At 55.8% G+C, this 26,758-nt stretch overlaps 1 protein-coding gene across 7 annotated transcripts in view; it reads right to left on the bottom strand.

The window, feature by feature from the left end:
* The window catches only part of ALPL (alkaline phosphatase, biomineralization associated), a 56,480-nt gene that overhangs the window by 5,966 nt on the left and 23,756 nt on the right, over positions 1 to 26,758 (bottom strand). For 3 of the 7 annotated variants that reach the window (XM_059376555.1, XM_059376553.1, XM_059376552.1), the window contains 7 exons: positions 12,761 to 12,925; positions 8,883 to 9,002; positions 8,400 to 8,515; positions 7,095 to 7,269; positions 6,100 to 6,275; positions 2,353 to 2,496; positions 439 to 508 (listed from right to left, as the gene is read on the bottom strand). In XM_059376555.1, the coding sequence (XP_059232538.1) occupies positions 439 to 508; positions 2,353 to 2,496; positions 6,100 to 6,275; positions 7,095 to 7,269; positions 8,400 to 8,515; positions 8,883 to 9,002; positions 12,761 to 12,821 (862 nt within the window). In that variant the 5' untranslated portion in view covers positions 12,822 to 12,925. Of the gene's footprint in view, positions 1 to 438; positions 509 to 2,352; positions 2,497 to 6,099; positions 6,276 to 7,094; positions 7,270 to 8,399; positions 8,516 to 8,882; positions 9,003 to 12,760; positions 12,926 to 22,432; positions 22,523 to 22,726; positions 22,746 to 23,658; positions 23,680 to 26,758 lie in introns of those variants that run through there. The other 4 variants (XM_059376557.1, XM_059376558.1, XM_059376556.1 and 1 more) reach the window with 4 other exon arrangements.

The raw sequence follows: 26,758 nt of genomic DNA, 5'->3' as shown, positions 1-26,758 counted from the left end.
CCCATGCTCCCAACTCCCTTGGGGAGGGCCTCCAGTCAAACCAGCAGAGACAGCGTGGCGGGCTTCTGCCCAGGCCACATAGCAGGGCTGGCTCCAGGTCTCCTGCCCCAGCCAGGGGTCAGATTTACCTGGGCCGTGATGCTACTGGGCTGAGGGGCACATCCCAGTCTCCTCCCCAACCTGAGCTTCTGTTTTCCTTTGTGCTCAAGGGAACCACTCACTCTGCACAGGCAGCAGATTTCAGGCCCAATTCTATGAACCAGAACCCCTTCCACACCTCTCCCAGGTCCTAGAGCCTGAGAGCAAAGGTCCCTAAGTAGGGGGAAGGCTAGGGCCTTGGCCTCCCCAAGTGCTGGACTCACAGCCCCAGCCGCAGGGCACCCAGCTGGGGGTCCTCCATCCCCCTCTCCCCTTCCACCCCCACCTCCCCCCACTTACCCAAGAGATAGTCCACAGTGTAGGGGTCCAGGCTCAGGAGTTCGGTGCGGTTCCAGACGTAGTGAGAGTGCTAGGAGGAAGGGCCTTTGTCAGCCACATGGGGGCTGGGGGGGTTGGGAGGACGGACCCCAGCTGGTCTTGGGGTCTAGGGAATATATCTGTTTCCTTCAGCCCTTTACTAATCCCTCCTTAAGGCTCTATCACATGCCTTCAAGAAATGACAAACAAGCAATTCTAATGCGGGGGAATGAGAATGGAGAGACCAGGGGACATTGTGAGCCCAGAGGCAGCAACAGGGAAGGCTTCCTAGTGGAGGTGATGTCCTCATGGGGCCCTGGAGGACAAGAAGCCAGTGACCGCCTGGGGTCAGGAAGGAGAGTTTCAAACAGCAGGGACAGATCATGGAGGCAAGAAGAGAAAGATATGGGTCACCAGGGGCCTGGAGTGTCCATCAGGAGCTAAGCACTGGGTGTATGATGGAAGTTGTGGATAGCCAAGGAGGAAGTGAAGCCCTAGCTCTGCTCCAGTGACCCCATTGGAGGACAGAGGCCATAGAAGAAGCTGGCTGACTTATCCCGAGAGGGCACCACTCAGCGGCTGGGCTGGGGGCCACAGTACAGCTGGGAATTGGCTGTGCATCCTTAGGACAGCCCCTTGCCTTCTCTGGGCAATGACATCAGGATCTGTGGTTCTGGAGCCTCAGGGGCTGTTATGGGAAGGAGGGCAGGAAGACTGAGGAAGTGCCTGGCTTCGCTGAGCTGGTTCCCCTTGTGTTACCTCATTCAGTCACTCACATTGGCCCTATGAGGAAAGTAGTTATTCCCATTTTGCAGACAAGGATACTGAGATCCAGATGGCAGAGCCACTCGGCGGCAAAGGAGAGTCTGACTCTAGAAGGGTCCAATCTCTCCCTCTTAGAGTCTACACTGAGCTCTGGGGTTAAGCACCCACCCAGGCTAGAAGGGTTAAACTCTGGTCCCATGTTCCACGTAGAGAAACTGAGGCTGGGAGGAGCCGTGTCTCTCTGACTTGGGCCAGGAAGGGGCTCTGGCCTGGCCGGGGCTGACTCAGACGAATGGGAAGGGTTCAAAGTGGCTCAGTCCCGCCCTCATTCATCCTGTGGGGGCCATCCTCAGGCCCCTGCCCCCACCTTGCTTTTGGCCCAGCCCCATCCCACAAAGCGCCCCCCCACCCCTGGGGGCCAGTCCTGGAACCCTCAGAAACCCAACCCCAGAGTGACATCAAAGTGGCTCCCAGGCTGCTCCCCACTGTCTTTAGTCCTAACCACAGTCATTTCCAGACCCCATCTGCCCCAGGCCCAGTGGCTGCCACAGCCACTCCAGTGAGCCAGCACTCAGGCCCTGCCAGGGCTCCAGCCTTTCTTCCCCAGCACGTGCTCTCACCGCTGGGGCCAAAGCCAAGTCACGATGGAGGGCTTCCATCTCCCCTCATGGCTCGCGCACTCCCCTAACCCTCCTCTCCCTCCTCCTGCTCAGGGCTGGTCAGCCCCTCCCTTGTGGTCTGTCCCCTCCGGGTTCCCGTAGCTCCTGGGCCCTTCGCCATCCAAGCACACAGTGATCCACAATTCCTTGCCCATCTGATTCACCCTTTGGAATTCGTGCCCAGCCAGGGGCCCTGCACACAGTAGGGGCTCAAGGGAATGTCCATGCAGGTGCTTCCATGGCCACTGTCCTTACTGCCCGGCTAGCTCCCCTGGGTGTCCGCCCCTGGAGGAACTGACTGATCACCTACTATGTGCCACTCATGTGTCTCTTAGACCATTTGGGCCCATCAGGGTAAGAATGACGACCCACTCCCCACCGAGGAGGAAATAAACCGAGACTCAGAGAGACGGGACCCAGCCCCTCCCAGCACAAGCCAGCCCTGTAGCCACGGGGCCCCGGGACAGGTTACCTTGTGTCTCGGTTTGAAGCTCTTCCAGATGTTGATGAGGTTCAGCCCGTCCAGCCTCGTGCCCCTGGACTTCTCGTCCATCTCATACTCCACGTCGGTTTTATTCTTGGGGAACATGTACTTCCGGCCGCCCCCCATGATCACCTATGGGGGACAGGAGCCATCAGTACCCCAGGGTTCCAAGCCTCAAGAGCTGGGTTCCTGGAGGCGCTGGGGATACTGTGGACGCTTCTCCAGCTCGGAGAGTCTTGGTTTCGGTCTACACTGCCCATCCTGAGCCTCTGCTTTTCCTCTTGGGGAGATGAAAGCATGAACATATGAGGACCATGGTTTGGGGCATCTGTGTGGAATGTTGGGAGGTACTGGTAACTTCTCCTACCTAGCTTTCCAGAAGCCTGACTCTGCTCCTGCTCGCTTAAGAGTAACACTGTCTACAGAGCGCTGTCGGCATGTCAGGCACTAAACACTTCCAATATGTCATCTTTTTTTTTTTTTTTAAGATTTTATTTATTTATTTGACACAGAGAGAACACAAGTAGGCAGAGAGGCAGGCAGAGAGAGAGGGGGAAACAGGTTCCCCGCTGAGCGGAGAGTCTGACGAGGGGCTCGATCCCAGGAACCTGAGATCATGACCCGAGGTGAAGGCAGAGGCTTAACCCTCTGAGCCATCAGGCGCCCCCCGATATGTTATCTTAATCAACTTCATTACCAAGGCTGCAAGGGAACCCGTGTCCCCATTTTGCAACTCAAGAAATGTAAACATTCCCCCCAGGGCCACACGGATTTGAACCCATGGCTCCTGACTCCAGCATGGGGGCCTTGGTCCATCTGCAGAGCTGAGGACGGGGAGGCCAAAAGCCTCCTCTCCTCAGTGGGAAGCAGCATGCCACAGGCAAGAGGCCGCTGCCAGGGAGGTCTCGGGGCCGCCCGGCCGCCGGGAGCCTGGGCAAACAATGACCAGCGCTCACGTCTGTGTAGTCCCCACCAGGCTAATTTTACTCACCATGGCTGGTGTGCGTGGGCGGACGGACGCGGGACTGTTTGTTTTCCTTGGGAGTCCATGTTTGAAGTCCTGACTATTTTTAAAATGGGGCCAAGAGCATAACAGTCGCCGCCTGCGGTGACCACCACACCGGTGTCCTCCTGTCACCGCGGGCGTCAGGCCAGGCCACCGCCCCTGGACACCTTGGGAGAGCAAAGCCCGGCTCTGGCTGGCCTCAGATCCACTGTCCTAGGCCTGGCATTTCCTAGGCTCCAAGGTCTCCCTTACACTTCATTCCTTCCTTCCCAAGGACCCAGGAGTCTGGGCAGATAGCAGAGGTGGGGAAGGCACCCAGGACCAGCCTGGGTCATAGGGAACTGGAAAGGGCACGGGCTTGGAAGTCAGACTTGGGTCTGACTCCGACTCTGTCACGTACGGACCAAGGACCTGTCACTTCACCTCTCTGAGCCTCAGTTTCCTCATCTGTAAGATGGAAGCAACACCCACCGGCAGGATAGCCGCAGAGGAAAGTGTGTTAATACAGTGTTACAACGTGCTCCCAGCACCCGGGGGCGGCCCAGGGGAAGGTGTTCTCTCTGGCAGAAGCAGAGGACACCAGAGTATTTCCAAAGAGGTCACGGCCGGCCCCAGCCAGGAGCTCTGGGGAGCAGGGCGGGCTCTGAGGGGAAGGAGAGGGGACCCCGGGTCACCGGCCCCCAGCTCCCCACCCCCGTTCCCACAGAACCTGACCCCTTGGCATTTTCAGAGTGGAAAATGAAGCCCCCAATCTTCTATGCCGGGAGCCTCATCATTTCCAGCCCTAGCAGGGACTTCACACGCTCATTAAACTCCCAAATAACAGACTTGCTGTTTGGCTTTGGGGTTTGGGTTTGTGTCTTTCTTTCTTTCTTTCCTTTTTTTTTTAGTCAAAGATATTTATTTTCAGGGCGGACACCGGGAGTTGTGTTTCATGTGCAGCCTGGGGGCCGGGGGGCTTTGGGACGGTGGAGATGCGGGAGAGGACGGGAGGCCAAGTGGGAAAGAACGAGAGGAAGGGGGGGGGGCAGCCTTCGCTCCAGCCCACCCCCTCACTCACGCCCCAGCATGCTCCCCAGTGACCCAAGGACCCCCATCTACACTCGCCCCATGGAGCAGGCTTCCCTAAGCTCCTGTCCCCCTCTCCGGCGGTTCCTGGCACATCTCCCCAAGAAGCAGCCCCGTAATTACACCCTGCGCTTGTACAACAAATGTTCTCACATCCATGACCTCATCTCGGCCTCCCGCGGCCCTGGGAGGGGGCAGGTGGGGCGCCTTAGGCTTGTTGCACAGGTGGGGAAACTGAGGCTCGGGAAGGGGAAGCAACTTGTCCCAGGATGTGCATCAAGTGGAGGTAAAGTCAGGACAGAGGCTTGGCCTCTCAGGTCCATGCTCACTAGGACGGGTTGCTAGGACTGTTTGTCCCGAAAGGGGGTGCTCAATCCACTGCTTGGAAAAGGGAAGTCATGGGTGGGGAAAGGGGCCTTGGCAATTGGGTGGTGCATGGGGGACAGAGGGTGGGTCTGGGAGCCAGTCCGTTTGTCTGGTGGTGGTAGAAACAGGTGAGGGGGAAGTGGGACCTGGGGGCTTTCTCTGAGCCCCCACTGAACCCCCATTTTAGTTTTGGGGAGCTAACATCCCCTTGTGCCCTCTCCAGATCCCAGGCATGGGTAACAAGAGCCTAAAAAAGGAATAAGCCGGAGGTCCTCAATGAAGGCCAGAGCAGGGAACCCCCCGAGAACCGAGGGGACAGTACCTATTCCGTGTATTCGCACCTGTGCGCACCTGTGCGCACCTGTGCACACCTGCTGGCCTGGGGTGATGAAGTCGGGATTCTGGGCAGGCCTGTGTGGCTTGTGCAGAATGCCACCACCTTCTGAGAACCCACGAGGTGTCAGGCCTTACTAAACTCTAAGTTTATTTAGATCTGGATCTTGCAGTGGGCTGACGAGGGAGCCACAAGTCACCAACAAGCCCTCAAAAGGAAGCTACGGAGGGGTGCCTGGGTGATTCAGTGGGTTAAAGCCTCTGCCTTTGGCTCAGGTCACGATCCCGGATCGAACCCTTCATGGGGCTCTCTGCTCAGCAGGGAGCCTGCTTCCTCCTCTCTCTCTGCCTGCCTCTCTGCCTACTTGTGATCTATCTCTGTCAAATAAATAAATTAATTAAATAAAATCCTAAACAAACAAAAAAAGAAGCTATGGAGGTTAACTGACCCATGGCCACACATCAGCAGGTGGTGGGACAAGGGCTGGCAGCCGGGAAGCTGAACCACGAGCGCTCGTGCTAACCACTGCCCGCACCGCCTCTGCTCCAGGCTTCCAGGTCGGGGGCTCCAACCTGTGACTGTCTGTGCCCGAGGGCACATGCAGGACAGGTACAGCCCTCAGATGGCCATGGGTCACCCCTACCTCCCCATGTGGGGAGCGGGTGGGCGAGGGGGCGCTGGTGGAGCAGTGCCGGATCCCCACTTACAGGATAATCCCTGGGCGCCTGATTCTTGGGGTGTGGTGGCAGCCACACCGGGGCTTAGCCCTCAGCCCCACCGCGGAGAGCGCCTCCAGGACTTCCCTGCCCCGACCGCAAATCCCCTAATGGGCTGGGAGCCTCTCAGGTGTGTGGGGCGCCAGGCCGGCCGCTTCTCCTGAGCCAGCAGAGGCTGGAGGCCCGTCAGAGGCCCCGCCTCACAAGCCTGCCCGTCCCAGAGCGGCCTGCACCCACAAACTCGCCTCGATGTCCTTGATGTTGTGCATGAGCTGGTAGGCAATGTCCTTGCAGCCCTGGCTCAGGGCCTCCGGGGGCATCTCGTTGTCTGAGTACCAGTCCCGGTCCGCAGAGTGGGCGTAGGCAGCACTGGGGGTGGCGTGGTTCACTCTCGTGGTGGTCACAATGCCCACAGATTTGCCTGGGGTGTGGGAGAGGATGGTTGGCGTCGGCTGGGGACGGGGCGCTCCAAGCTGTCTTCTCCTTCCCTTTCCCGACTAAAGACTGGCCTTCCATTCTGTTCCACTGACTGCCTGGGCCTCAGTCTCGCCCCCCAGTCCTGTGGGGATTGGTGTGGGGGGGGGGGGACACGGTGGACTTCCGAAGACCCCCACAGCACAGCTCAGACTTTGCCTCTGTGGCCCTCCCCCCTTGACGGCCCTTGAGCTGTGAGCACCTGGGCGGGGGTCCTTCCCTCCATCGTGCACCCTGCAGGAGCCCCTCCTACAGGAAGCCCCCCCCCCCAACCGGGTGCCCTGCAAGAACACAGGGACCCCCCCTAAGGGCTCTCAGGTGGTGTGGCTGTGTCACCTTGTCAGTCGATCTCATACCCTGACTCCAAAGTTCCCGGGACACCAAGCAGGAGAAGAGCCCCCACTTCCAGGGAGGAAGGGACAGGCAGACACTGATCTCCCACGGGGCCGGCGCCAGGCTACGTTCTACGTGCACCTTCCTCACACCGTTCCTACGAGGCGGCGATGTTTTCACGCCCATTTTATTGTCAAATAAATAGACTCGGAAATGAGCTGGGACAGGAACCCACATCTGAGCGGGCCCCTAAAGCCACTAGCCTTCCTGCTCATGAACAGGATTCCACAAATATCTCCTAGTTTCCTAGCCATGAGCTGGACGAGCCCTGGAGAGCATCTTTCTCTGTTCTCTCCCCATTACGCAGTGGGGCAGACCGAGGCCCAGCCCAGTCATAGAGCTGGGCCCCACTCCCTACCACTACGCCACTCACCGGCATCCTTGGCCCAGCGCAGGATGGAGGTGACCTCGTTCCCCGCAGTCGTGTTGCACTGGGTACGCTGGGTCGCTGCGCTCACCCCCACAGTACCCTCATTGGCCTTCACGCCACACAAGTAGGCAGTGGCCGTGCCTGCGCTGTCGGGGACCTGAGCATTGGTGTTGTACGTCTGCAGGCGGAAAAGGAGGCTCAGGAATTGGCCAGGCCTTGCTGCTGGTCTCCACCTCACTCCCACTCCCACCATGAGGACTGGAGCATGATGGAGACAGAGAGGCCTCCTGTGCCCCTAGCCAAGCCCTGCTACCTCCCAAGGTCTCCCCAGAGCCAAGGTATCACTTAGCCGCTTGCTTTCTGCACCCACACCCCATGCCCTGGCAGCCAGAGTGGCGGGAAGGGGCGAGTGGAACCTTCCAACATGCAGGGGGGGGTGGGGGCTGGGTCACTCGGGCCTCCCTCTGGGTCTGGGGCTGTGGGAGCCAGCAAGGGGGCAGGTGCGTCCTAGAGATGGGAAAGGGAGAGGGGTGTTCTTGAAAAAGTGACATGGGGGAGGCTGAGGCAAAGGGAGGAAAAGATGGGGGGGGAGCAGGATCTAGAATGGGGAAAAACCTCTAATTGAGACCCTGAAGCCGTGTGCCTGCCTGCCTTCCCCACTAGGCTGAGAACTGCATCCCGGCTCCTGCCAATTGCCCCAGAAGTGAGCCCAGGCCTGACCCAGGATGTCCAGAAGACCTTCATTCCATTAACGTCCCCATTGCTGCCCCCGCCGCCCCCACCAGAGACCCCAACAGCAAGCGCTGCCATCACTAATTGAATTCACCCGGAGGCCCCTGGGGAGGGAACAAACGCAATAGGACCAGTGCAGAAGCATATAGGCCACGGGATTCCCCAGACAGCAAGGAGGAAGCGGAACAGCTCTGCGGTGGTGTTGGAAGTCAGAAGGGGGACAGGGAGGACAAGGGTTTGGGGGAGAGCTGGGGGCCCTGGTGGCTGCTGTCACATTCAGTTTCTTAGCCTGGACACTGGCTCTATAGACAGGCACAGTCTGCAGTAACGCAAGCTGCCCACTGGGGCACGTGCACGTTCCCCATACGGGTTATACTTCCATAGATTTTTAAACCAACGACTACGACCCTCAAGATCAAGTCTCGGCAAGCCGCTGTTGCTATCCTCGCTTCACGGTGGGGCCACAGAGACCCCAGGAAGGCCGACTGCCTTGCCCACAGGCCCTATTGCCCTGCCCTTCCTCGGTGAGGCCAAGCTGAGAGGTAGGAGGCCTGGGCCTGCGCGGCTGGAGCTCACCTTGGAGAGGGCCACGTAGGGGAACTTGTCCATCTCCAGCCTGGTCTCCTCCCCGGGGTAATGGTGCAGCTGACCCTTGAGGATACGGGCGGCCGTCACCGTGGAGACACCCATCCCTGCAGCAGGGGAAGGGGGGACTCAGTCTCTCGGGCTCCCTGCCCCTCCACCTCGGGCACCACCTGCCCTTCTCTAGTTTGGGGCCAAGGCTGGCTGGGGTGTGGGCGCCAGAGCACGGGGCTCTACAAATTTGACTCTATGGCCCCTTTCTCTCACTCTTCCCCAGATCCTCAGGAACTGCCTGGCAGAGCAGACAGACCTCCTGGGTCCACAGCCTGCCCCCTCCCCCGTCCCTTTAAACATCCCCCCATCCCTGGGCCCCAGCCTCTTCAACACAGCCCCCTCCACCGCAGCCTGGCTCCCTGAGCCCCTACTGAGGTGCCTGCACCCAGCTGTGTCCTCGTCCCCCACCCCCACCGGTCTCACCATCTCCCAGGAACATGATGACATTCCTAGCCACTTTCGTGTTGAGATTTTGAAGCCTGAGGGCATACTTCAGGGTCTGCTGAGCTTGGTCTCTCCAATACTTGGGGTCTTTCTCTTTCTCTGCAGAGACAGAGAGACAGAGTTATCTGGCAAGGGTGGGGGTAGCTTTCCGTCCCCAGACATTACGGATACCCCAACTTCTCGTGCCTAAGGGCAAGGCAGCCTGGACTTGGCAGAGGGAGCCAGGATGGTCTGTCTCCGCCAGCCACTGTGTGGTCTGTAGACCACCTAGGTCAGCCCAAGGCTCAGAGATGTCAATCAATGTGCCCAGGGATGCACAGCTCTGGCTCCGCTCCCCAGAACCCGCGCTGCTTCCTTCCACCCAGTAGAGAGACATTCTGCTAAGGCAGCAAATGAATTGTGCAAGCACAATTAGGAGGGTAATGTTTAATCTGTTCAAGAAAACAAACTACTTTCACCTGAAGGAGTCCCCAGAGGTATCCAGCCATCAATTATAAACTCTGCCTGGCTTAGTCATTAAAGGCAGCAGAAACCTGAGTTAGCAATAGCATTGACTGCGGTACTGGAAAGCAAGATTGCCCTTTGTTTAACGAATCGGATTAAAGCAGCCACACACAATCTCACCCCTGTTAGGAGACATTAGCAAAGAGGAGGGTGTTCTGTGTCCCTGGTCTTGGGAAAAACTGGGAACGAGGAATGCTCTTCTCCCCCCCCCCCGCCCCCCACCCCTGCCCCCCCTCGTCCCCCCCTCCGTGTGTCCAGCAGTCAATCCTTCAATGGAAAGAACACAGTGGCAGTGCCTGACAGACCTCAGTGACAACCACAGCTGTGCCAAGGACCCCCATGGCGGCAGGTCACACCTCCCTAACCTCCATTTCCTTCCCTGTCAAATGCATTTATTTATGTAGATTCCTCTCAAGGTCACTGTGCCGACTGGTTCAATAAATGCCTTACTCGGCCCCCAGATCACCAACCAGCACCCAGAGGAATAATTCCACACCAGACCTGGAATCCCCTGTTCCTCCCAGCAGAGGCCACGAGGACTTGTCCCACTGCCCCCCACCCCCAGGGCCCCCAGCCTCCAGGGCCACCACTCTTCTGAAGGGCTCTGCTGACTCACAGGGGAAGAGACACCCCCCCCACCCCACTGGAATCTCGGGAGCCTCAGTCCTCCCATCCAGCTGTGTACCTTGAGGCAAATTCCCACCACCTGAGCTTCTGCCCCCAGGAAAATGGGAGTTACAGCTTCCTAGAAGCAGTTTTAGGATTGAGTTCAAGACTCAACAAAGGACAGAGCCAGTGGCTTTGACCAGGGCTGGCTCCCATCTCCTTCTGCTTTCCTCCACACCTACCACAGTGGCAAGGCCTGGGTCCAGGAGCTTCTCGGGCCATTTGGGTGCTATCGGGGTGGTCTTGATTTACCGGCCCCTCTCTCCCCTAGCCCCAACATCCGCGCAGATGCCCCCTCCTCCCACCCGACCACAGGGGCTGGGCTGACATCAGCCTGCCCTGCCCCCATTCCTTCTTCTTGATTCCAGCTCTGATCCCACTCTGCCAAGCTCCCAGCTCTGGATGCTCCCTGGGAGACCCACAAAGACTGGTGAGAGCCCTTGTCTTTTCCACCAGCGCCACCCCCAGGGCCTGGCCCCGAGAAGGGTTTGGTGCATGTGAAACTGACTTCATTGTCAGAGGAATGGCCTCAGCAATCATGGCCTTGGACAACAGAGTATCAGGAGGCCATTGTTTCTAGAGAACATTATAGGACACGCACAAATGCTCAGAATATAATGCTAGGGGAAGAGTACTTATCAGTACATACTGTACAATTCCATGTACATGAAGTTCCAAACAGGCTCAATTCATGTACGGTGGCAGGAGTAAGTCTAGGTCACCACCTTTGGCTTGGGGGCCAAGGGGCGGGCTTGGTTGGGGAGTGCATACGAAAGTCCCTTCTGTCCCATGACTGGAAATGTTCCCTCTTCATCTGGTGGTGGTTGTGTGGGCACAAAATATGTCAAAACCTATGAAGTGATACATTTTGAATTGGTGCACTTTACTGTAAGTTATACCTAATTTAAAAGGGGGGGGGGGGTGCCTGGGTGGCTCAGTTGGTTAAGCAACTGCCTTCAGCTCAGGTCATGATCCTGGAGTCTTGGGATCGAATCCCACATGGGGCTCCCTGCTCAGCGGGGAGTCTGCTTCTCCCTCTGACCTCTTCCCTCTCATGCGCTCTCTCTCTCAAAGAAATAAATAAAATCTGGGGCGCCTGGGTGGCTCAGCAGGTTAAAGGTTCTGCCTTGGGCTCAGGTTATGATCCTGGGGGGTCCTGGATTCGAGCCCTGTATTGGGTTCTCCTCTCAGCAGGGAGCCTGCTTTGCCCTCTCTCTCCGCCTGCCTCTCTGCCTACTTGCGATCTCTGTCTGTCAAATAAATAAATAAAATCTTAAAAAACAAAGAAAGAAAATCTTAAGAAAATAAAAAATAAGAAATAAAAAAGTAAAAAGAGAAGACCATGTAACACCACTACACGCTCATCCGAACGGCTAAAAGGGAACAAATACAAAAGACGTTCGACTGCTGAATATCTGAAGATTTCTCACATTGTTGCTTGTTCATCTTTTCATTTTTCATCCCTCTGTCTACCTTTCACTCAGGCGGGCTGTGAGTGTTGAGAAAGCAGGGATGTGGTCCCACAGAGTGACTGCAGATCCCCAAGGATCCACACTGAAAGGCTTCATGGGTTTGCAAAAGGGAGCAATGGCCTGAGACTCTGGCAGCTCTGGTTCCACCCCCAGTCCTGACGGGCTGGGGCTGTGTAACCGGGGGGAAGCGCCAGTCAGTCCCTTCCCTGCACCCCAATCTCCCCACCTGTTGAAAATATTCTTCCCAAGAGCACTCACTCCCTGTCTAGCACTGACTATACTGCGTGATTCCCACACGGCCTTAAGGAGGAGGAATTCCTGTCTCCACCGGACAGGAAAAGAACATCCACAGGATAGACTGATCCGAGGGGGGCTCCCCTCTCCCACTGGGGCCAGGGCTGGGTGCTGAGGGGTCAGATCGGATACAGATCTAGATTGATAATGCGCATGTGTTACTACAGAAAGGATACGGAAAAGCGAGTCTTGAGAAATGTGAGCGCCACTCCGAAAGGAAGCCCAGTCTCCGCAGAGGTCTGAATTTACAGCGTGAGAACCGGAAATTGAAGAGTTAACATAAACAACCTATCTAGAATGTGTTGGAGAATCAAGAAAACTTCCATGTGAGTCTCTAATAAGCAACAACAAAAAAAACGAGGGGTGCCTGGGTGGCTCAGTGGGTTAAGCCTCTGCCTTTGGCTCAGGTCATGAGCTCAGGGCTCTCTGCTCAGCGGGGAGCCTGCATCCCCCCCCCTCCCCCGCAACCCTCTCTGCCTGCCTCTCTACCTACCTCTCTACCTACTTGTGATCTGTCCTTCTCTATCAAAGAAATATAATCTTAAAAAAAAAAAAAAAGAAAAGAAACAAACAAACAAAAACGAAACAAAACTTTTGTCGATTTCACCAGCAAAATTTAGACCACCAGGGAATGTTATCGCCATGGAGGAGTGTTAAGTAGACAAAAGCAACAGGAGACTTAACATTCCAAGACTTGGCATAGTCTATACCCCCATTAAGGAACAGGATCATCTAAAGAGAAAGAGAGTGCCCTAACAGTAGCACGTGCAACAGCAGAGCTGGGATCTCCTGCTCTGGAAACACGTGTTTCCAGCTGTTAAAGCCTTTGAATAGTTCTATGACCCTGAACAGAGACATCACCCTCCTCCTATTCCACCCGCACTGGGGTTCCCCACCCTTCTGCCCAGTCCTCCAGCTTACCTGGCACCAAGGAGTTGGTAAGGCAGGCGCCAATGGCCAGCACTAAGAAGGGAGAAATCATGGTGCCCTCTCCAAGACCGGCTTTCTCTCAAGCCCAGAGGTATGATCAACGTGTGTGCGAGGGGATGGGCTGGCAGGGGTCAGATGTTAACTGATGTGCCGATCCTAGAAATTAAAGGGGAAAAAACCACGTGAGCTCCAGCTCTGGATTCATTCGTCCATTCACTTACACATCCGCTAATTCATTCCTTATTTGTTGAGCACTGATCACCGGCCTCGCATGGGGCTTGGCATGGGGCTCCGACCCAGGCAGTCCCTCCCTCCAGAAGCTTTATCACGCAGTCATGTAAGTATAATGAACTCCATGCTGCAAAGCAGTTCCTTCCCCATTTCCCAGGTGAACCCCCACCTCCACTCCATCTGGAACCCGGAACCCAGAGTTTGGTCTTCCTGTGTAATGCTCCCCAAACCACAGCAAGCACTTAGAGGAATAGGCCCAGGGTCCACCTGCCCTTGCCCAAACTCCTGAGTTCATTTCCAATGAGCTCCCAGGTCAGGCTTCTCCTGCTCCCAATTCTGACTAGTCTATAGCCTTTTAATGACCCGTGTCCCGAGCCCATCAGAGACAAAACAGAGTCCACCCTTTCTTAGAGGGACAACCTCACTTGCCACATTCTCTTCTAGAACTTGGCATTTATAATGAGATATAAAAGCTATAGGGAGTGAGTGACACACAGGAAGTCTGGCTGCTAAGACTGCCCGTTTCTGGGTGGTGACATTTCAGTGACTTGACTGCCTTTTCACTGTCTTTTCTGCATCTCCCAAATTTTCTTCTGAGTTGAGATGTTACCTTTATAATTAAAAAAAAAAAAAAACCTGTTACACACACACCACACACACACACAGACACACAGACACACACACACACACACACACACACACACACACACACACTGGAAGGAAATACACCAAAACATTAGCTGTGGTCTTTTCTGGGCAGAAAGACCAAGAATGATGATTTCCTCTTCTTTTTATTATACATATTTTTAAGTTTTCCACATTGTTTAAAATTGAGCACGTATTCGATGGCATCAGAAAGTTTCTATGGGTGCCTGGGTGGCTCAGTTGGTTGAGCAACTGCCTTCGGCTCAGGTCATGGTCCTGGAGTCCCGGGATCGAGTCCCACATCGGGCTCCCAGCTCCATGGGGAGTCTGCTTCTCCCTCTGACCTTCTTGCCTCTCATGTTCTCTCTCACTGTCTCTCTCTCAAATAAATAAATAAAATCTTTTTTTTTAAAAAAAAAAGAAAGTTTCTAAATTATGGTCATGCATCAGAATCACAACTGGTAACCCCAGTTGCAGTTGAGAAATGCACTAACCCTATTGTGTGTAAATGTTGCTGGAAGAGGAGAGATTTCAACTGCAACAGTTGCACAGGAAAATGTTATTTCCACCAAAACCGAGATAAAAATGATTACTCCATTGGTGTATGTACCAGTGGTGGTGATGTACCACTTTTTGCCGTTGAGTGTGGTGTCAGATAAGAAACCACGCTGCCACTAGCAAAGGCGATCTTGATTCAACCTTAAAAATGTGTGCGCTGGGGATGCCTGGGTGGCTCAGCTTGTGAAGAGTCTGACTCTTGGTTTCCCTCAGGTCAGGATCTCAGGGTCAGGAGATTGAGCTCTCTCCCTCTCCCTCTGCCCACCTGCACACATGCGCACTCACTCTCTCCCCCTCAAATAAATAAATCAAAGGGGGAAAATTACACACTGCATGTCAGTGCCCAGAGGTGAGGGCTCACCGGCACCTCCCACCCACAAACACCCAACGTTCACCAAAAGCACCAAACTGCACCCTTATGCTTTTCCAGCCCCTTTTACATCCACCTGGCTCTTTGGTGGGGGGCAGTGGGGCGGGCAGGAACTAAAAGGAAACACTACATCTGACATCTACCAGCACTTTACTGAGAGGTATGACTTCTGATTTCTTTTTACTCCACCTTTTAAAAAAAAAAAAACAAAAAACTTTTTTAAGATTTTATTTATTTGAGAGAGAGATTGAGAGAGAAAGAGCAGGAGTAGTGGGGAGGGGCAGAGGGAGAAGGAGAAGCGACTTCCCACTGAGCAGGAAGCCTGATGTTGGGCTCGATCCCATGACCCTGTGATCATGATCTGAGCCAAAGGCAGACACAACTGACTGAGCCACCCCAGCGCCCCTTTTTCAAATGTTTCTAGAGTAAATCCTAACGTCAGAAAGAATGCTATTAAATTGATAAGCAATATCAATACATCACAATATTATTCCAAGAGCTTAAAAACTGAAGTCACCTCTTCTAGGAAGCCTTCCGGTTGGCCACTCATTCCAGGATGCTACCTCTGAACTTCATACAATCTCCATCACTGTGGGCATGTCCCTGTTTCGAAAGTAATCCTTTTCTGGTCCTTTCCCTCACCACACTGGGATTCTCTACAAGCTGGGACTTTGCCTTGTTTGTCCTACTCCAGTGCTTGGCAGTATTGGTAAATATTGACATCAGTTGAAAGCCAACGCTCCAAGGAGGGAGGTGGGGGAAAGGAAGAATCACCCCCAAATCCTTCCTTTGTGTGTGGGGAAATGCACTCGTTGTCAAGTGCATGGGGCAGAACTAGAGTATCCATTCACTGCTGAGGGCTGCAGATTGGTACAATCCCTTTGGAAAACTAGGAGCATCTACCAAAGCTGAAATGTACATCTGCCTTCTGACCCATCTATCTCCAACAGAAACGCACACGTGTGTTCACCAAAAGACAAGTAGGAGAACACTGGCATCAGCACCGTTGGTCATGGCCTCAGAACGGCTCCACCTCCAGCAGGATGGAAATACGCTGTGTGGGTTCCCAGAAGGAAATCTACGCAACAGTGAGGACGAATGATTGACAACTCCGCCCAAAAACATGGATGGATCTTGCCAAGGTAAGGATGATCGGAGGAAGTCGATCCGAGAGTACGGAGAGAGTAATTCCCAAGATACAAAGTACAAGGACAAAGCGAGGAGTTAGAAGATCAAGATCAAGGTTGCACTTGGGGGTGTGGTGACTGGAGTGGGCACAGGGGACTTGGGACTGATCTGCGGACTAGTTCCATGGGTGGATTCCATCTGAAATGTATGTATAATATATAATGATGTAGAATATGAGTGCTTTTCTGCATGAAGGCATGTATGTTCTATTTCAAGCTCTCTAAGAGCTTAGGTAAACAATCTGGAAACAGACAGAAGGCAAATGACCGGTGCATTGCCCGTTGCTATTTATGAAGTCTTCCACCATAACGTCTCACCAGGAAGCCCTACAGTGGACAGAGGGGGGCTACATTCTCCTCTGTAGGTGAGAAAACCAAGGCTCATGATAGTTCACCATGTACCGAGAAACAGGACTTAATCCTCTACCCGTGGGGCCCAATACAAACAAGGAAAGAAGGAAGAAGAAAAGTCAAGGGTGGCCCCAGGAGATCTGAAGGCCACGTGATTATTCTTGTTTGATTCTCTTCCCTGTCCGCTTGATGCCCTGGGAGAGTAAACACCATTTTCCCCATCATTGGATCCCCAACCCTGTGCATACAGGGGCAACTCTGTAAATGTTAACTTAATGAAAAGTTTCAAGATTCAGGCTGGAATGCCCTGAATTTTGGCCCCAGGGATGTGGCCTTGAGACCCAGCTGTCCTAGAGACAGGTGGCTTCTCCTTGTGCTTCCTCCCACTGCCACTGCCTGAAAAGGAGAGGGGGCTGAAATCTAGGAAACCCTTCGGAAACAAGAGTCTCCTCTGCTGGCTCCTCTCTTGGCCCCCCAACCCCCAGAGGCTCCAAGCCTACTCTCTTGCAGCCCTGGTGATGGGCTCAGTGGGGCCCAGTCTGGGGCTGCAGGGGCCCCGGCTGCCCACCACCCTCTGCCAACGCTCTGCTAGCTCAGAATGGAGCCTCCGAGTGTGTGCCAGCCCCACTGTCCCCCACCTCCCAGCTAGACCATCTCTGCCAGGCTCCCAGCTACGTGTTCTGATTACTCATGGCAAGCACACAGAAGCCCTAACTGGGCTCTGGCCCCCCCTGGAGAAGGAGCAGCTACTTGGCAGGTCAGGAGAGAGAGCAGGGGGGCTGAGCCTTGGCCCTGAGGACTGACTCAGCATCCTGGGGTGGAGGGCATGAGAGCCCCTTGGAGCCAGGCAAAATGCCAGTCCTGGAAGGCTGGGTCTCAAAAGGTCCAGGGCAACTGACAGCTACAAATCACGAGCATTTCTCGGGTACTCACGTGGTGCCAAACATTGTGCTAAGTATTGATATCTGTGGTCTTGCTTAATCTCGCACAGCAAGTGTCATTAGCCTCTTTTACACTTTAGGAAATTGAGCAAAGGATCTAGCGAGTCCGTGGCCAAGGGCGATTCCATCCCAAGCTGAAACTCAGCCTCTCTGGGCCTTGGTTTCCCCACCACAGAGGGCGAGAGAAACCAGGGCCCAACCCCTTCTCTATCCCACAGGAGCGAACTGTAGCCAAATGAGTTTAGGGCAGGAGAGCTGGCAGGGGAGGGAGTATGGCCCAGGTGAGTTCTCCTACCTGAGTGGCCTGGCCAGGCGGCAGGTGAAGAAGCAGAGGAGGCTCAAGGCCAGGGTCAGGAAGAGGAGGCTGAGGACGGCTGTGAGGACCATGCTCAGGGTGGGGGACACAAGAGCCATCTTGGGGCAAAGAGGGCCCCACAGAGCACCTTGTAAGCACCCAGGCAGGCTAGCCTTGGATGCTCTCTGCAATGCCCTGGGTCAGTGGCTGTGACCTGGCTTTGTTCCTTGGGGTTAATCTTTTGGGGATTAACCCAGGAAGGATGAACTTGGAGGGGTGGGGGTGGGGGAACTGCCCATGAAGCTCCCCTCCCCCCCAAGCCAGGCCTTCCCTACCCTGATGCCTATTCATTCAACTTTGTTCAGTCTTTCTTCAGTCCCCAGCATTTAGTGAGCAGCTGTCTAGGTACTAAGGATTTGTTGGCGGAACAGGATAGACTCGGTCTCTATTCTCTTGGAGATCCCTGACCAGCCAGGGTAAAAAGAGCACCTACTAAGCAGCTGCCATTATGCTGGTTCCCCCCCACCCCTGTCCCATGGGATAAAAGCACAGAAGGAAGGGAATCCCCAGCTGGCAAAAGCCATGATCCGTGACTCCTCTGAAGCAGCTACAGTGGCTGTTCCACCCCATTTACAAGCCTGGGAACGAGATTGCACTGAATCTGCCGAAAGGGGGAAGGATGTCCAGAATAAGAGGAACTGTTCTTATGGAGCACCCACTGCGTCCTGGCCCCATGATGGGCATCAGCACCCCTCTTTACAGATGAAGCAAACAGGAGCTCAGAACAGCCTGTCACCCCAACCCCTGGACTGCCCCAGAACTGGGAGAGCACCAGACCTGCAGGACAGCGGCCTTCAGTAAAATCATCAGCTACCCCCACAGAGCCCGCACACACAGGCTGGAGGCAGCTGAGCTGCCACGGCCTGCCTGGAGGTCCCTTTCCATTCCGGAAAGGAACCCAGTATCCATCTCTCTTGGGTTCCAACAACATCACATCAAGCCAGGATGGGCTTAACAGTTCCCGTCTTACAGACTGGAAAACTGAGGCTCAGAGAAGTGAAGCCACTAGACATAACCAGAGCCCAGACATCATCTGCAGTGTGCCTTTGAGACCAGGCCTTGTCCAGCTGTAACTCCGGCCACCTGGGACCCCTCACACTCCATGGTACAAAACACTCAAGGTCAGGGGAAGAGGCGCTTACCCTCTCACACCAAGTGGTCCCCTCTTTCTGGTCCCACAAGGGCCACTAGCCTCGTCATGAAGATAGGAAATCCAGGCGTGTGACTCCATGAAAGCCTTTTCTTTCTCAATAGGCCCTTAACTCAGACTGCATCAGACCAGCACAGCACGCTAGGGACATGAGCAGCATTGGTTTACGGGCCCCCATGACAGACAGGGAAACTGAGGCTCATCAGTAAAGTCATCTGGCCCAGCTGTCACAAGGCCAGCACTGTTTGGGTCAGGCCCCAGTGCACCACCCCCCCAACCCCGAGCTCTGAGACATTGGGTCAGTCCCTGTGGCCCTGAGCCTACACCCATCACCCATTCCGGAGAGCACCTGTGGTGTGCCAGACACTGAGTGGGACACACCTGACCTCAGGCTTGTTAGCGAGAGAGCTGGCTCATCTGTCCCCCTTCCCAGGCGAGGGAGGCAAGACCTGGGCAGTAGTGGGAGGCGGGGCGGATACGGTGGTGGAAATGATTCAGGCTCACATAGATGGAAAGTGCTGACCATGCCCTGCACAGGACCCCTCAAGGAAGCTACCAGAAGGTCACCCCTGATCCAGGTTCCCTCTCCCACAGCTCCCCGGGGCTGGGACAACTCTAAGTCTCCCCCACCATCCAGCCTCCCAAATCAATAGAAGACCCGAAGAGGGTCACCTCTTGCTCCCCGGCCTTGTTAGGCCAGGCCAGAGGACAGTGATTTGTCCTTAGGGAGCCTCCCGGCTGGAGGTCACAGCCCTGGGAAATCTAGGCTGAGGAGGTCCTTTGAGCAGACTTCCCCAAACCAGGCCACAAGAATCACTTGGGAGTGAATGGAGGGGGGGGGGGGTTAGAGAGTTCTACTCCCAAGTGGTTTCCTGGGGAGGGAGACAGACTGGGAAAAGTATGAGAGTGATGGAGGTGTTCTTTACGGTGACCGGGAGGTATTAAAAGCGTGTGTTTGTGTATCTGTACAACTCCAGCTGGGGCCTAACAGCCCTCACTCTGCCTGTATTGCCAGGTGCTGAGGACCTGATGAGCTTTGAGTGAAGGGAGCACAGAGAAAGAAAAGGGTGTGGCTGATTCAAATTTAAAAGGCGATTAAAGAGACACACCAACCCCCAAATTCCCATTCTCCCCCAGGACCTACCGAGTCATTCTGTGAGTAGACTGTCCCACTGCCCAGATGGGAAGACTGAGGCCCAGAGAGAAAAGACTTACCCCGGTTGCCCAGCTCCTCCTTCCCCGAAGGGAACAATCAGAATCAGAACAGGCGGAAGCCAGCGCCCTCTGGGCTGTCAAGGGGGGCCTTCCTGGCTCTTTGAAGGAGCTGTGGCCACAGGAACTGCTGTGTGTTCCCTGAGCTGCCAGCGGGCTGGGGACCGGGGTGGGGGCTGGGGGCCTACTAGAGCACCAAACTGGGCTGTAGCAGCTCCCCGGGGAGGAACATTTCAGCTGCAGGGTCAGAGAGAGGGGACATGGAATCCCTCTCTCAGCCAAGCCTGGTGTCCCTGGCAAGCCTTGCTGGCCCGGACTTTCCTCATTCAGTGACATGGCTTATTTATGGCTTCCATGAAGCAGCCTCTGGGTGCAGGGCTCAGGAAGGAATGTGTGGTTGTCAGAGTGGGCTGCAGGTCAGACCCACGGAAGGACTTCCCCAGAGGGCAGTTGGCCAGATGCTGGGGACAGGCAAGGCTCAGCCCTCCAGCAGCGGACAGTACTCCACATGAGCAGAAAACAGATGTGCAAGTGCCCGGGGAAGCACGGGGTCATCCGGCTGCCAAGCCATTGCGTCTTTAAGGCTCAGCTGAGACACCAGCTGTCCCCGGAGCACTTCCAGTCTCATCATCTCTGTACACAGTGTTCCCTGGTCTAGAATGTTCCCTGCTATCCGCTCCATGCAGGCTTCCCATCATCATTCCACCTTGATAGCTCTGCAGAGTTGCCCCACACCCCTGCCTCAGCCCAGGCAGTGGGTATATCTCCTCCCCAAGCTCCCAGAACCTGGGGCGCTCAAGACCTTGGTCATGGTTACCCCTATCAGAGCCTCAGAGAGCCACTGGTTGTGGCCCCTTCACCACAGCATGAGCTCTGCTGACGGTGGCAGCCCTGTGGCTGGCAGAGCCAAGTGCACAGCTGGGCGGCCAGGGGGTGTCGGCAGGTGGGTGAGAGGGTGGTGGGGTCCAGGGGGGGTGAGTGGCCGAAGACACAGCCCAGCAGCAGAAGAGCGAGCCCCGCCGCCAGGCCACGGGGCTCAGACCCTGCCTCCGCCCCTCCAGCTGGGCAGCTAAGGGCCACCAGCCCCAGCCCCCTGTGCCTCGGGCTTCTCATCCACAAAGTGGGAGACCAGGACAAACCACAGGGTTGTTGTAAGGGCTGCAGGAGTTAACAGATGGACCGGCTTAAAACAGACCACAGGGCAGGGTAAGTGTTCGGCTGACTGCCGGCCGGAGTGGCGGAGGACGGATGGACACACAAAGGACAGGCAAGGAGAGGGGCACGTGAGAATTGGGAGCAGAAAATGGACTGGCCATTCTCTGCTCACTCGGCCAGGCAGCCGATCACCCTCAGGGCTTTCCCACAGTCCTGCTTGTCTGGAAGGCCCCACCAGAGTTCCGGCTACAGCGTGCTAATGTGGCAGGAGGAGGGGTATTTAGTGAAGGGAAAGGGAGTGAGGTTCCAGTTCTTCGAGTCAAAGGGTTTCCATGTCTCCACGCGGGAGGAAACAACCCACCGCGCAGCCTGACATGCTCTTTTCCTCTTGAAGGGGAGAGAGAGAACATTGGCCAGGAAGGTTCCATGGATGGATGGGGAGGAAGGCTGGGCTGGAAAGACGGGGGTGGGGTAGAAAGATGGGGGGTGCAGATAACGGGGTCGGGCGGTGCCCCTGGCAGGAGGGCAGAGGGGGCAGCCCAGACGAGTCACAAAGGGCTCTGCTCGCGCAGCTGAGCCTAGTCGAGAGCCCGTCCTGCGTGTCCCTGCACACGGACATGCCAGTCCATCTTACAGGTAGGGACACTGAAGCTCAGGCGTCTGCTCCTTGCCCGAGGCCACACTGCGGAGCTGGAATCAGAGGCCCCCAAAGGAGCCGGTTCTGGAGCCAAAGCTTTTCTGGGGCTTCCTGGGGCATCTGGATGGTTTGGATGCCACAGACTGGCTCTGTGGGCAGAGGACTGAAGCCAGTCAAGGGCCAAGTGGTGGGAGGACAGCTGCCACGGGGATGGGGGGATGGCAGGACCCAGAAACCCGAGCCTGGGACCTGAGATGGCTGAGGGCCTGGGAGGTGGTCAAGGATGGCTGCTCGACGGGCACACAGGCTTCCACCATCCCACGGAGAGGACATGGGGAGGGACAGGCGGGGGAGGCAGGTGCTGCGTCTCTCCAAGGTGTCCGCCATCCCCGTACTTGGGGGACACTCAGCACCCCTGAGGCAGGAGCCCCTCCGCTACCGGGACACCAGACTGTCCCATCCTCGCTCTCCCAATCAACAACACAGAAAGGAAGGGCCCAGGGAGGGTACACGCCTCCCCAGGGTCACACAGCACACCAACAGCAGGGACAGGGGTCCACGGAAGCTGGCTCCAATGCGGGGGCTGCGACTAGAAGCACAAGGCAGTCCGTGAGCCTAACGTGGGCGCCCGGGTCTTGGCATTCCAAACATTAATGATCTGTGTCCCCTAAAGAGAACCATTCAAACCGAGACCATTCTAAGGAAGCCCTCAAACCTACTCACAGCCCTTACTCTGCACCGACCATTGTTCAAAGCACTGTACCTCCATCCACTCATTTACTCCCTACCCGCCACCTGCCACGCGGGCACTATTCTTACCCCCAGTCTGCAGGTGACAGAGCAGAAGCACAGAGAGGTTGAAGTCCCTTACCCAAGGTCACACAGCTCAGCCAGATTTCAACACTCCTTCTGGATGTTTGTCTCCCAGGGCCGAGTGTAAACCCCTAAGCCGCCGGCGAGCCTGGAAAGGAACCACGTGGGCCCCAGCTGCAGCGTGGGTCATTTTGTGTCTGTGGATGAATGGGACACGTGCAGCTACTAGTGGACTCGGGCTCCCTACACACCCATCCCATACCCCAGTCGCCAGAGGGAAGGGGGTGGGCTTCCTCCTTGTCCCCACGCCCTGTCCCCACTTACAGAACAGAGGTGAGGCGAGGTGACTTACCCGAGGTCAGAGGGTGTGAGTGAGCCTGGACGCGCGCCTCCAGCCTGACCCACCCCACCCCTATTCTGAGGGGTTCCTGGAGCAGGTCCCTGGACCACCCCGGCTCTCCCCACTCCCCGCCCTCCCCCTCAAACCTCCGCACCTGGCAGCCTTCCCCTGGGAGAGGAAGCCACCATCCCACAGCCCCCATGTGGGCCCTGAGAGAGGCCAGACACTGGGGATGGGGGAAATAGGCAGTTAACTTGTAACCTGCTGGACAGCGGCCAACACGAGCAGCATCCCCGGGTGGCATGTGCAGGGGGCTCGCAAACACGGTGCTGGCGTCAGAGCTGGGAGGACACGGGATGTTCCCAGAGATAGTGCGCTGCAGCTGGCCCGGGATAAGCGCGTTCCGCACATTCCCAGAGAACCTTCCAGCAAGAGGAGGAGACTCCTGCCCCTGGTGCACTTGCCGGTGACCCCAGGAGGTGGCAGGGCAGGGAGACTGCCTCGCCCCACAGGAAACCTGAGCCCACGGAAGCAAGGGTCCCACCCAAGGGTGCACAGCTCAGCTGAGTCCCCGTGGCTTACAGGTTTCGCGACCTTGGGCAAGTCACTTCACCTTTCTCGGCCTCAGTATCCTCCCTTGTCGCAGGCAGACCATCACCGTGTGTGCCTATGTCACTGTCTTGATTGGAAGCACGAGAATACGATCAACTGGGAGGTAAATGCCCCAGGCTCGGCACATTAAAACACTCAATGTTAGCTGGTAGTAACGGGCGCAACGAGCATGCCAGGCCCCGTTCGAGGCGCGTCACATGCACGGACTCGCCTAACCCGCACAGCAACCCTCCCATATGTGCCACCATCGCTCCCACAGTACAGAGAAGGTCAGTAACTTGGCCAAGATCACAAGGAGATGGAAAGGGAAAGACTCTTAATGGAGCACCTACTATGTGCTGGAGCTTTTGATTCCGCCTTCCCAGGATCCTGTGAGGTGGGAATTATCAGCTCTGGGTCAGGAGACAGCACTGAGACTCAGGAAGTAGGAGGGAGGAGCAGGGTCACACAGCCATCGCGTGGGAGAGCTGGGATCTAGGCCAGGGCCCGCTGGCTCCACCGCCAGTGTACTTGCTTCTACCCCCATCACAGCCATCTGCCAGGACTACTTCCACCACTGGTGGCAAGACCTGAGGCCTCAGCCACCCCCGGTACAGGGAGCCCTGTACCAGCGTGCCGGGTGATCTCGTTCTGCCTTTCTCTGTGTGCACGCTGGTGTCCTCACAGGAGTGCTGCGGGATATCCCTGGTATGTGTGCCCAGCCCCTGCCCCACCACTGGCCCTGAAGTCAGGCTGCTCCCTCCGCCCCCTGGCCAACTCCCCTTGGGCTGCCTCCATAAGGGGAGTGGCTTTGCTTGGTCACAATTGCTTCCTCCCTCCCAGGTCAGCCTTTCCCAGTTTGTAACTCCCTGGAGAGGCTTAGATGCGCAGGGGCAGCCCAGGGGTACAAGTCAGGGTCCTGGCCAAATATTCAAGAGCTGTTTCTTCATCTGTGAAGCAGGGATAATAAACACCACTCTGCCTCCAATATCAGCTTCCGGGGAGGGAAGGAAATTTCCAAACTATAAAGTGGTGTACAGATGTTCCTAAGGCTTTCCACAGCTCCCCTTCTGATGACCATAGTGGATCTCCGCTGTCATCTCTGGCCACCCGGAATCCAGTCCCCCTTCCTAACAATACGACAGTTTCCTTGGACAACCACCCTCCTTGTTTCAGCCCTGGGGTTTGGGTGGGATTGATCCCCACCCCCAGCAGCTCCAGGTGGGTCCTGCTGGGCTTACCCTGGAAGACTTTCTCCACCTGGATGGTGTGTTCTAAGGGTGAGGCAGAGGGGAAGAGCACTGTGTGGGGCCTAAAGATGGAACCACTCCTTAGAATCTGGAGTCTTGGGTAACATTGCTTGAGTCCCTGGATGCAGCCATGCCTGAAGCTTGCCTCTAAACATCCAGGTTCCATGAGCCAATTAATTCCCCTTATTGTTTGCCTTGGATTTCCTGTTTCTTGGAACACAGTCTGACCTCAGAACTCCAGTCCAGTCAGTTCTTCTGAGCCCCTTATAATGTAAGCAACCACATCATGTCATAGCCAGCCAGCCGTTCCTACCAAAGGAAAAAGCTTGTAAACAAGGTAAAGATGGATCCATAAATTTCAAGTGCATGATTAAATAGGAGTCCAACTGAATACAAGTTACATTTTCTTTTTGGAATCTATAAACCCTTAGAATCATAGGAGGTCCTCGGACAGGAGCCACGACCCTACTGCAGGCAGGACTGAGACCCTCCCCCTTCCAACAGCTGATGTCAGTGGGGTTTAGTTCTTCCACCTGTGTCAAGTGTCTGGGGTATGCCTGGCCCTGTGCTCGGCGCTGCAGGTGCAAAGCTCTGCCTTGCAGGCCCTTCAGTCTAGCAAACACATTTGCACTGGGTTTTATAGAAAGCCCCAGGAGAGGGCGCCTGGGTGGCTCAGTGGTTAAGCCGCTGCCTTTGGCTCAGGTCATGATCTCAGGGTCCTGGGATCGAGTCCCGCATCGGGCTCTCTGCTCAGCAGGGAGCCTGCTTCCTCCTCTCTCTCTCTCTGCCTGCCTCTCTGCCTACTTGTGATCTCTGTCTGTCAAATAAATAAATAAAATCTTTAAAAAAAAAAAAAAAAAAAAAAAGAAAGCCCCAGGAGGTCAGAGTATGGGGGGTAATACTGCCACACCCATTTCACAGAGAAAGAAGCGGAGAGGCAGAGAGGTGAAGTAACCTGCCCAAGATCCTTCTGCTAGAGGGGGGGGCCAGACCAGGCCATGCTGTGGGATCGGCCTGGCTCCAGAACCAGAGCTTTTTCTCCCAGGTGCAGGGTTGGCACTGGGGCTGTCATCTCTCCGAGGCAGTCTGTGCTGTTGAGAAGTCAGAGTGGTTTAAAGAGCTGAAGAAGAGGAGGAGGAGGAGCCAACTGGCGGGCTCAGTTGGTAGAGAGTGTGACTCTTGATCTCAGGGTCATGAGTCCAACCCCACATGGGACATAGAGATTACTTAAAAAATGAATAAATAAAAATAATAAAATAAATGCAATTTTAAAAATCTAAGGAAGAAAGCCCAGCATCATGGGCTTCCTGTTTGCCTGAGGCTCTTGGCTCCATGCAAAGCCCCAGTGAGCAGGCCCATCTGGCTTTACTATCCTATGAGACCCTCCTCCTGCAGGCTGCGGCCAGAGAGGGAACCAGGCACAACCCGGAAATCTAGGCCTCAAAAGCTTTCACAGGCAGCCCTGGGCGCCCCAAATGAACTGTCCCAGCCTCTACCCTGCCTCGCCAAGATCCAGCTGATACTGACTGAGCACCGCCGGCACACCAGGGCCTTCCCTCCTTGTAATTCAACCAACATCTGGCTGATTGCTGTTTACTGAGCACCTACTATGGCTGGAGGGTATTCTACACAATGAACAGAACCACCCGAATCCCTGCTGCTGGGGTGACCAGACAACAAAGAAGGAGCAAAGTCAGCAGGCTACCAGGTGGTTGGTGCTAGGCCTGACAGAGAAACAGGAGGCAGCGAGGCCAAGAGGAGATGGTGAGGAAAAGCCGAGACGGCAGGAGAAGGCAGTAGATCTCCTCACCGCAGAGCACGTGATTCCCGATCTGCAGATAAGGAAAGTTCAGGAAGCTTTAGGATTGAAGCTGGTGTCCGCCTCCGTCTGTTCATCTCACCAGTGGCTGCAGGGCTCCCTGATGCCCTCTCCCCTAACCCTACCACATGGCACTAGCTGCCCTTTGGCAGATGACACAAGCAAGGCTCCGCCAGGTGAAGGCACAAGCCCGGGCCCGCAGGAGCACAGAGAGGCCGGGGTCAGCCGGTGCCAGCCTCTGCAGCCGCCTCTGGGCAAGGCCCACATCTGCTCCCGAAGGCCTCGCCTTCCGTCTCCAGCTCTGGGCTTGTTGAAACTCAAGCCTCCTCTTCGCTGATTCCCTGTCCTCCGAGAGTCCCTCTCCCTTTCCCAAAGCCCCTGTGG

This window comes from Mustela nigripes, chromosome 14 (genome assembly GCF_022355385.1).
Source record: "Mustela nigripes isolate SB6536 chromosome 14, MUSNIG.SB6536, whole genome shotgun sequence".
Lineage (NCBI taxonomy): Eukaryota > Metazoa > Chordata > Mammalia > Carnivora > Mustelidae > Mustela > Mustela nigripes.
This window is presented reverse-complemented; position numbering and strand designations above follow the sequence as displayed.